At 51.9% G+C, this 9,247-nt stretch overlaps 4 protein-coding genes across 4 annotated transcripts; 2 read left to right on the forward strand and 2 right to left on the reverse strand.

Annotated features, from left to right (window-relative positions):
* Window positions 1-3,875: 3,875 nt before the first annotated feature.
* LOC149279654 (histone H2A type 2-B) lies at window positions 3,876-4,268 on the reverse strand. The gene has a single exon (XM_089501000.1). The coding sequence runs from the start codon at window positions 4,266-4,268 to the stop codon at window positions 3,876-3,878; it is 393 nt and encodes a 130-aa protein (XP_089357126.1).
* Window positions 4,269-4,608: 340 nt separating this feature from the next.
* LOC149279655 (histone H2B 1.1-like) lies at window positions 4,609-4,989 on the forward strand. Its single transcript, XM_089500904.1, has one exon. The coding sequence runs from the start codon at window positions 4,609-4,611 to the stop codon at window positions 4,987-4,989; it is 381 nt and encodes a 126-aa protein (XP_089357030.1).
* A 2,052-nt stretch (window positions 4,990-7,041) lies between these two features.
* LOC149279656 (histone H3) lies at window positions 7,042-7,452 on the forward strand. The gene has a single exon (XM_089500959.1). The coding sequence runs from the start codon at window positions 7,042-7,044 to the stop codon at window positions 7,450-7,452; it is 411 nt and encodes a 136-aa protein (XP_089357085.1).
* A 474-nt stretch (window positions 7,453-7,926) lies between these two features.
* Window positions 7,927-8,553, reverse strand: LOC149279657 (histone H1.01-like). The gene has a single exon (XM_089501001.1). It carries the CDS (start codon window positions 8,551-8,553, stop codon window positions 7,927-7,929), a length of 627 nt encoding a protein of 208 aa, XP_089357127.1.
* Window positions 8,554-9,247: the final 694 nt, after the last annotated feature.

Genomic DNA, 9,247 nt, shown 5'->3' on the forward strand with positions numbered 1-9,247 from the left:
AACAAGGCCCAGAGTAACATGAGACGTGTCTTTCGCACGGGAACTCGTTTTTCCCCCAGTGCTGGTCGGCAGAGGGGTCGTGCCGCCAGCAGAACGGCCTCGCTGGCCTCTAGACCCCGCTTTCCAGACGCCTCCACCACCTACCGTTCCCAGTTTCGAGTCCCATTCTGAGGTGGATACCGAGGCAGAGGCTACACGTCCACCAGAGGAAGATCAGCCTCAGGTAAGACTGATTCATATATTTCCTCATATTCCTGTCGGGGGTCGGCTCGCCCATTTTTTCCATGCTTGGTCTCGCCTTACGTCAGATCCCTGGGTCCTTCAAACTGTAGTGGGTTTTCGGCTGGAGTTCCTTTCCACTCCTTGTCAGAGTTCTCCACCTCCACTCCCCAGGTTGTCTCTCGATGCGGCCTCCTTGGTCCACGCCGAGCTCTCTTCCCTTCTAGGGAAGGGTGCCATAGAACGGGCGCTCTCCCCTCCGTGTTTCGTCAGCAATATCTTCCTGGTGCGCAAGAAATCGGGGGAGTTCCGCCCCGTCATCAACCTTCGGTCTCTCAACAGACATGTGATGTATCGTCACTTCAAGATGGAGGGTATTCATCTCCTCCGCGACCTGCTAAGGGAGAACGACTGGTTCTCCCGCCTCGACCTCAAGGATGCCTACCTTTCTGTCCCTATCCATCTCGACGATCGGAGATTTCTTCAATTTCGCTGGCAAGGCCTCCTCTGGCAATTCACCTGCCTTCCGTTCGGACTCAGCTCCGCCCCATGGTGCTTCACCAAACTCCTGAAGCCCGTCATGGAGTTCCTTCGAGCGCGCGGGATTCGCTCCATAATTTACTTGGACGACATCCTTCTCATGGCCCAGGACGTCGAGTCCCTTCGTCGCGATACCTACCTTGCGGTTCATCTGCTTCAGGACTTGGGCTTCGTTATCAACGAGGCCAAGTCGGTCTTGGTTCCGACGCAGTCTATCCAGTTCCTCGGTTTTTCTCTCGACTCGGTGGCGGCGGTCCTCAGGCTCCCTCGCGACAAGGTCCTGGTCATAAAGAAGGAGATTCGCAGGCTCCTTCGTGGCGGCCTGGTTTCTCTTCGAAATCTCGCCAGAGTCATTGGCTTGCTCTCGGCTTCCATTCAGGCCATCTTTCCGGGCCCGCTCCACTACAGGGCCCTCCAGCGACTGAAGACGCGGCATCTTCGCGAGTCGGCCTCCTACGACGCGATGATCTCCTTGTCAGACGATGCTCGGCTGGAGCTCCACTGGTGGTTGGTCCACATGGATGCGTGGAACAGTCGTGCCATTTTCGGGTCAAGCCCGGATTTCGTCCTGGACTCGGACGCAAGCCTCTCTGGTTGGGGGGCCGTTTGCGGCGACGTGGCTACCGGGGGTCCGTGGACTTCGGAGGAACGCGACCTTCATATCAACTGTTTGGAGCTCATCGCGGGCTCGTTCGCGGTTCGCAGTTTCCTGAAGGGGGTTACTCACTGTTCCCTAGTGTTGCGCATGGACAACGTCTCCGCCGTCCGCTACATCAACAGGCTGGGGGGCTCGAGATCCAGGCTCCTCACAGAGCTCACCAAGCAGCTCTATCAGTTCTGCCTGGACAACCACTTGTCCATCCGCGCGGAGTACCTGCCGGGCAAGGAGAACCTCGTGGCCGACTGGTTCTCCCGGCATTGGAGGGACGTGAGCGATTGGCATCTCCTTCCAAGCGTGTTCCACTCTCTCCACCTTTGTCGCGGTCCCCTCCATCTGGATCTGTTCGCGTCCAGAGCGAATTGTCAGACAGACGCGTTCTTCAGTTGGCTCCCGGATCCGCTATCCTTGGCGGTAGATGCCTTCCTGCAGTCGTGGCCGCTCCAGGGAGCGTATGCCTTTCCCCCGTTCAACATGATCCTCCGGACTCTCCACTCCGTCAGGCGTCAGGGTGTCTCAATCCTTTTGATAGCACCCCTGTGGAGGACACAGCCGTGGTTCCCGTTGCTTCTGAAACTGTCGTGTGCGGATCCCCTGATCCTTCCCTCGTCTTGGGATCTGCTTCGGGATCCGGAGGGGAACCCTCACCCTCTCATCCTCGAGGATCGGTTGACTCTCGTGGCCTGGTCGGTTTCCGGGGATCCTGGCATGTGCCGGGCTTATCGGAGTCGGCTCGAGATCTGCTCTGGGGATCCTGGGCTCCGGGTACCAGACGGTCCTACCTCCAGGCTTGGCATGCCTGGGGTAGCTGGTGTTTGGCTCGACACCTTGATCCCCTTACAGCTCCTGTGACGGCGGTTCTTAATTTTTTGGCCCATCTTTTTTCCCTGGGTCGGTCTTACCGCACCATTAACTTGTTTCGTTCGGCCATCTCGGCAGCTCACGTTCCGGTTCAGGGCTTGGGTGTCGGTAAGGATCCAGCGGTCTGCCGTCTTCTCAGAGGTGTTCGTCTTTCTAGGCCCCCTAGGCCTCGTTATGAGTCCTTTTGGGATGTCTCCCGGGTGCTTTGTTTTTTGGAGAGTTGGCCGGACAACGACGGTTTGTCCTTTCGCCAGCTTTCCGCCAAGACTGCTCTGTTGTTGTGCCTCGTCTCTTTCCGTCGGGTGTCTGACGTTCGGGCTTTTGATGTATCCTCGTTTGTTTTTTCTCCTGACGGGGTATCGGTCTCCGTTTTTCGTAGAACTAAATCCAGTTCTACTTCTGTCTCTTACCCTTATTTTCCTGACCGGCCGCGCCTTTGCGTGGCTCGCTGTGTTCAGGCTTATTTGGCCCGTTCGGCCCCGTTTCGGTCTTCCTCTTCTGGTCCGTTTTTCATCTCCTACGTGCGTCCTTTTCGGCCTGTCTCTGTTCCCACTCTCTCCAGGTGGATCCGGTGGATTCTCGTTTTGGCCGGTATTGATAGTTCCTTTGGGGCTCATTCGGTCCGCGGTGCCGCTGCCTCCGCGGCTTTCTCCGTGGGCTGTTCCCTTTCCGACCTTTTGTCAGCGGCGGATTGGTCACGGGAATCTACTTTTCGGACTTTTTATTTTCGGGCCCCGGCTCACGCCGCTTTGGCGTTGGTTTCGGGGCGTTAAAATTGCAAAATACGAAGCCTCCTGTCTTGCTATAAAATTAGGGATTAATCTAGCCTTGGTGCAGTATTAATCTAAATTTTATTAAAGACAGGAGGCGAGTATTTTCCCGCCCTGCCCTCCCCTGCTGTCTTGGGGTTTTGTTGGGGGGTTGTTGTCGGGCTGTTGTTAGTATATTGTCTCATTACCGTGCCTGGTGTTTTTTCTGTCATGTTTGGCTTATGGTTGCATGGTACTTTCACGATTCTTTGTTTTTCCAGGTCGTCCTCCGGTTGTCTGAGGTTTTTGACGCTGCTGTGGTTCTTCTCAGCGTGGTTTTGTGTTCCTGAGTTCTTCCGGGCTGTTCCTGACTGTCGGTTCAGCTTCTGCGCAAAGAAAGAGGAGGAGTGCCAAGATGTGCAGACTTTTATAGACTTGTTACTGTGTTCTTATTGGTTGTTTTTATTGTTTCTGTTAACTGTTTTGCTGCTGGAGGTTAACAGTAAAGAAGGTTAATGCAAAATACTCGCCTCCTGTCTTTAATAAAATTTAGATTAATACTGCACCAAGGCTAGATTAATCCCTAATTTTAACCCAGAAACGGCCGGGGGGTGAGGGGTGGGGCGGTAGGGTGTATGATGTAGCCTGTATGAATGGTGTTTAACCACCGTTAAGCTCACCAACTAAACATCGGGCTGGAAAACTGCAGTGGAAAGCAGTTGCCTTTAAAGAAGTTTGCAGTATGTTTATAGCAAGACAGATATAGCTTGTTCCAGAGATTATGGGTGGCTCTGAAAAGAGCCTTTGGTGATGTTTGCTAATTGCCCTGCGGTTACCGATTACTGCACTCACTTGCTCTTGGCAGGTTTGTGGCTCTCTGTCTTCTTGGGCAAGAGCACCGCCTGGATGTTGGGTAGAACACCTCCCTGAGCAATGGTGACCCCGCCGAGCAGCTTATTGAGCTCCTCGTCGTTACGAACGGCGAGCTGCAGGTGGCGAGGAATGATACGGGTCTTTTTGTTGTCGCGTGCAGCGTTACCAGCCAACTCCAGTATCTCAGCAGTCAGATACTCCAACACCGCTGCCAGATACACGGGTGCGCCGGCGCCTACTCTCTCGGCATAATTACCCTTGCGAAGAAGCCTATGCACACGGCCGACAGGGAACTGCAGACCAGCACGGGAAGAACGTGTCTTTGCCTTAGCGCGAACCTTTCCACCTTGTTTTCCTCTGCCAGACATGCTTTCGCTCGACAACCGACCACACGAACAAGTGATTAAGAAGTATGTTACAAAGAAACACCGCTCATTTACCCCCCCCCCCCCCGTGACGCTATTTGTCACTGATTGGTTCCTTTCCAAAACAGCCAATCGGGTGGAAATAGTCTGAGACACCAATCGGTGTAGGCACTGCGTTTCATGGGCGGCCGCATCTTCTCACGTGACAACCTCATCGAATCGGACGCGAGACAGCAGAACGGCCTTATTTGCATGCGGTGCCTATAAAGGGAAGGGCCCGGCGCAGTAATTTCAGTGTTAATCATGTTCTCTTGAATTGCGTGCGAAAACGAAAGCAGACGCGATGCCTGATCCAGCGAAATCTGCGCCTGCTCCGAAGAAAGGCTCTAAGAAAGCTGTTACGAAGACCCAGAAAAAAGATGGGAAGAAGCGCAAGAAGAGCAGAAAGGAAAGCTACGCGATTTATGTCTACAAGGTACTGAAGCAGGTGCATCCCGACACTGGCATTTCCTCCAAGGCCATGGGCATCATGAACTCGTTTGTCAATGACATCTTTGAGCGCATTGCCGGGGAAGCTTCACGCCTAGCCCATTACAACAAGCGCTCCACCATCACTTCTCGGGAGATTCAGACTGCTGTACGCCTCCTTCTTCCTGGAGAGCTGGCCAAGCACGCTGTGTCAGAGGGCACCAAGGCTGTTACCAAGTACACCAGCGCCAAGTAAAGTTCTCGTTCTCTCACTTTTTTAAACAAAGGCTCTTTTGAGAGCCACCCACATCGTCCATCTCAGAGCTATGTAACTGATCTAGCGCTTTTGTCGGGGACATGCTAGCTCTGGGAAGAGCATTGAAATGTGCTTCTCACTCCTCCAGGTTAGCTGGGGTATCCAGACTGTGTCACGAATCACGTTCTCCAAAAACACTTTGAGCACACCGCGAGTCTCCTCATAGATCAGCCCAGAGATACGCTTTACGCCTCCTCTGTGACGGCACCGACCTGTACTCTGACTGGGTATTCCAGCTAATTGCTGATTTCTCCTGCTGGGATGCCGGAGATTAACCCCTTCACCGCCAGACAGAACCAGCGTTGCAGAGAGAAGGGGCTGCTTTATCACTGTGGCTAGCCGAAGATGAGCTACATCGTGGGTCTGTTGTCCTGAAAAGGACAATGCGTGATCCTGGCAGAGGACACAGCTCTTCAGGAACCTCGGTGGCGCTGTAGTATACGGGCTTTCCCCAATAATACATAACTCGGTAGTGTCGTGGGCAGGACATGTGGCACACGGACAGGATAACACATAAGGGGACGACAAAGGCATAATAAAATTCACCCACATACCGGGACATACAGAATACAGATAACTACCACAGACGGCACCTATTAAACCTGGGCCGTCCCGGCCCCCATTCAAGCGAGCCCCGCGCAAGCCTTTGGAGTACACCAGCTGCCGATCCCAGCACATGTTCTGCAAACGGGCCCAACTCCCAGCATTCCGATCCTGCCAGTAGCTCAATCTATAGCCAGACCCAGCCACTGTTCAGCTGGTTATTTCAAGGTGTGCATAGAAAAGCACGGGCAGACACGGGGACAACATGATCATAGCCTAAGAGAGGGTGTGGGTGGCTCTGAAAAGAGCCGTTGGGTGTTTCAGGGTCACGAGTCAACAAGCTTAACCTCCGAAACCGTACAGAGTACGGCCTTGGCGTTTCAAGGCATACACCACGTCCATAGCGGTAACGGTTTTCCTCTTGGCATGCTCAGTATAAGTGACTGCGTCACGAATCACGTTCTCCAAAAACACTTTGAGCACACCGCGGGTTTCCTCATAGATCAGCCCAGAGATACGCTTTACGCCTCCTCTGCGAGCCAAATGGCGGATAGCAGGCTTGGTGATACCCTGGATGTTATCCCGAAGCACCTTCCTGTGCCTCTTTGCGCCACCTTTCCCGAGTCCCTTACCTCCTTTGCCACGGCCAGACATGATCACGCCTACTTCACGAGTTCCACAGCACAACACTCGCTGACGGCCAGCCCGCTTTCTTTTATACGTACTCGACGGACCTGATAGGGAACCGCACCATGATGCCTCAAGGGGGCGTTGCTATTTGAATATATGCTTCACGTTGGTTGGCTGGAGAAGCTCCCAAGCGTGCCTCAGACACCGATTGGCTATTTAGGAATATCAAAGGAAACCGGATATGAACAATTCAAACCAACCTCCTTTGCGCCACTCCCTACACCAAGCCCGCATCTGCTTTCAAAGATGCCTAGCCTTTATTAATCAAACCTCTCTACTGCATCAAGTACCTTAAGCTTCTGCCTCCCTCACCTCCACGTGATCGCTTTCGACGATCCCTCATTTACCACTAGGTGGCAGCATATCGCTGTAAATAAACGCCAAACGGCGGCCAAGATAAAGGCGGGCTTTTAGCTGTCGCCGTATCGCTGTTAACGGTCAGCCAGTACACAGTTTCACTAGGTAGGAGGCTGAACAAAAGAGAGGAGAAGAAATAAATAAAAAAAGAACCGCAGCTAACGAATACATGACCGATTCGAGCATTTAATTTAAATAAATTAAAAAAAGATAACGCTCCACACCGAAGTCTCTTGATCAAAGGCTGGCTTTTTCAAACCATCGTCCTAGCCTATGAAAAAGAGGGGCGTGATTACGCGTATCCAATCACATTTACCGCTACCCTATAAAGGGGTTGAGTTGGCCACAGAATCGTTACAGTTACGTTGTATTTGTCGGTGAATCGTATCCGCACGCGTCAGTATGGCTCGCACCAAGCAGACAGCCCGTAAGTCCACCGGAGGAAAGGCTCCCCGGAAGCAGCTGGCGACCAAAGCTGCGAGGAAAAGCGCTCCGGCTACCGGGGGCGTGAAGAAGCCACATCGCTACCGCCCGGGCACCGTAGCTCTAAGAGAAATCCGTCGTTACCAGAAGTCTACGGAGTTGCTTATCCGAAAACTGCCTTTCCAGCGGCTGGTCCGTGAGATTGCTCAAGACTTCAAAACCGATCTACGTTTCCAGAGTTCTGCTGTCATGGCTCTCCAGGAAGCCAGCGAGGCTTACCTGGTGGGGCTTTTCGAAGACACCAATTTGTGCGCTATTCACGCTAAGCGGGTTACTATCATGCCAAAAGACATTCAGCTGGCTCGCAGGATCAGAGGTGAACGTGCCTAAGTAAACGCTGTGTGGGCGAACGCGATCTCCCCACAGCCCCCACAAAGGCTCTTTTAAGAGCCACCACATTGTCACTCAAACGAGCTTGTTTCCCTTCGCATGCACGAAATTAACCCTGTTGTTCGCGCCCAAGCTTGAAACATCTCACACAATTATCCCACTACCGAACGAGCCGTTGAGCGGCCGAGTCCCCGGCTGGACATAACGAGTAACGGCAAAGCACAATCTTTAAGCCCGCCCCTTATCTCTATTCTGTTACGGACAGGGCTCCGAGCGAGAGCGCTGGCCGAATATGTCAATCTACGCACAAGTATGGGGCTAGGCTTTCAGCGGGAGGCCCACATAGCCGCGGCCGGGTGATTATCTGCTTTTTTCCTTTTTCGGAGGATATGATGGTTCTGAAAAGAACCTTTTGTGAAGAAATAAGTGGGAAAGCACACACCAGAGGCGCTCCAAAACCCATGCCCCCCCTCCTCATTTTTTCGAGGCTGCCTTTTTAGCCTTGGGCTTTGCGGGGCTTTTGACCGCCTTGGGCTTTGCGGGGCTTTTGACTGCCTTGGGCTTTGTGACCTTCTTAGCTGGGCTCTTGCCAGCTTTCTTCGCCTTAATCTTTGGCTTCTTGGGACTCTTGGCAGCGGCCGACGGTTTCTTGATCTTTTTCGGGCTTTTCTTCACTCCTGCAGGGGCTTTCTTGGGAGACTTCTTAGGGGTTACTTTTTTAGGCTTTACGGGAGTTTCCTTCTTCTTTGATGTCTTCTCTCTGCTCTCCGGCTGCTTCTTGTTCAGCTTGAAAGAGCCAGAGGCACCGCTTCCTTTCAGCTGGATCAGGGTCTCTTTAGACACCAGACCCTTGAGAGCGAGCTTCAGGCGGCTGTTATTCTTTTCTACGTCGTAGCCGCCAGCAGCGAGTGCTTTTTTAAGAGCTGCGAGAGACACTCCGCTGCGCTCCTTGGACGCAGAGACTGCTTTCACAATAAGCTCGGAGACACTGGGACCGGACTTCACAGAACGGCTTTTTGCAGCTGCCGGTTTCTTCGGCTGTTTCTTCTTGGCAGAGGTTTCTGCCGGCGGAGGCGCCGGGGAAGGAGCTGTCTCGGCCATCTCAATGCCTGGATCCCGCCACGAAAGAGTTGCAATCGCACGTAAACACGGGGTTAAACCGCCAGAAGTTTGGCTTTTATAGACGAGCTGCCGCACATTCATTGGTTCATGAGCGGTAGCCTGCGAGTCTATGATTGGACGCCGTTTCTGAAACCTCCCCATGCTGCCGGGGCATCGCTGGATTTGCATTCAGGGGAAGAGGGGGGGGGGGTGGAAAGGAAAATATACTTACCGTTTGCGCGTAAACGTCTCATCACACTTCTAATTCAAAGCAGTTGAATTTCCTACACCAAGCAGCCCCCACCCCCCCCGGAAAAAATAAAAAACTGCCAGGGAACAGCACCCAAGAGGTGTGAAATAATAAATAAATAAAATAATGAATACAGATAATTAATAAAATAAATTATTTCATTTCACCTATTAAATATTAATTTACCCTTAAACTTAATCTATAAATTTATATAACCCAATCATTAATTATTATTAATTATTATATTAAGAATAGCCTAATATTTATACATTAAAGAATAACATTACAAATGATGAATATTTTTAACTAATAATAATCAATTAAATAATTTAAAATAAATTGTATTTCTACTGTTAGTGTCTGGCTGCCTGCCGGTCTTAGGACTCGTAGTTGACAGGAGTTTACTTAGGGGTTATTTATTATTAACATATTATATTATTTATT

This window comes from Sceloporus occidentalis, unplaced genomic scaffold, assembly GCF_023333645.1.
Source record: "Sceloporus occidentalis isolate IW3139 unplaced genomic scaffold, rSceOcc1.0.p SCAF_161, whole genome shotgun sequence".
NCBI classification, from domain to species: Eukaryota; Metazoa; Chordata; class Lepidosauria; order Squamata; family Phrynosomatidae; genus Sceloporus; species Sceloporus occidentalis.

Coding starts and splice junctions, on each gene's coding strand:
- LOC149279656 (XM_089500959.1), top strand. CDS start 7,042: ATGGCTCGCACCAAGCAGACAGCCCGTAAGTCCACCGGAGGAAAGGCT.
- LOC149279657 (XM_089501001.1), bottom strand. CDS start 8,553: ATGGCCGAGACAGCTCCTTCCCCGGCGCCTCCGCCGGCAGAAACCTCT.
- LOC149279654 (XM_089501000.1), bottom strand. CDS start 4,268: ATGTCTGGCAGAGGAAAACAAGGTGGAAAGGTTCGCGCTAAGGCAAAG.
- LOC149279655 (XM_089500904.1), top strand. CDS start 4,609: ATGCCTGATCCAGCGAAATCTGCGCCTGCTCCGAAGAAAGGCTCTAAG.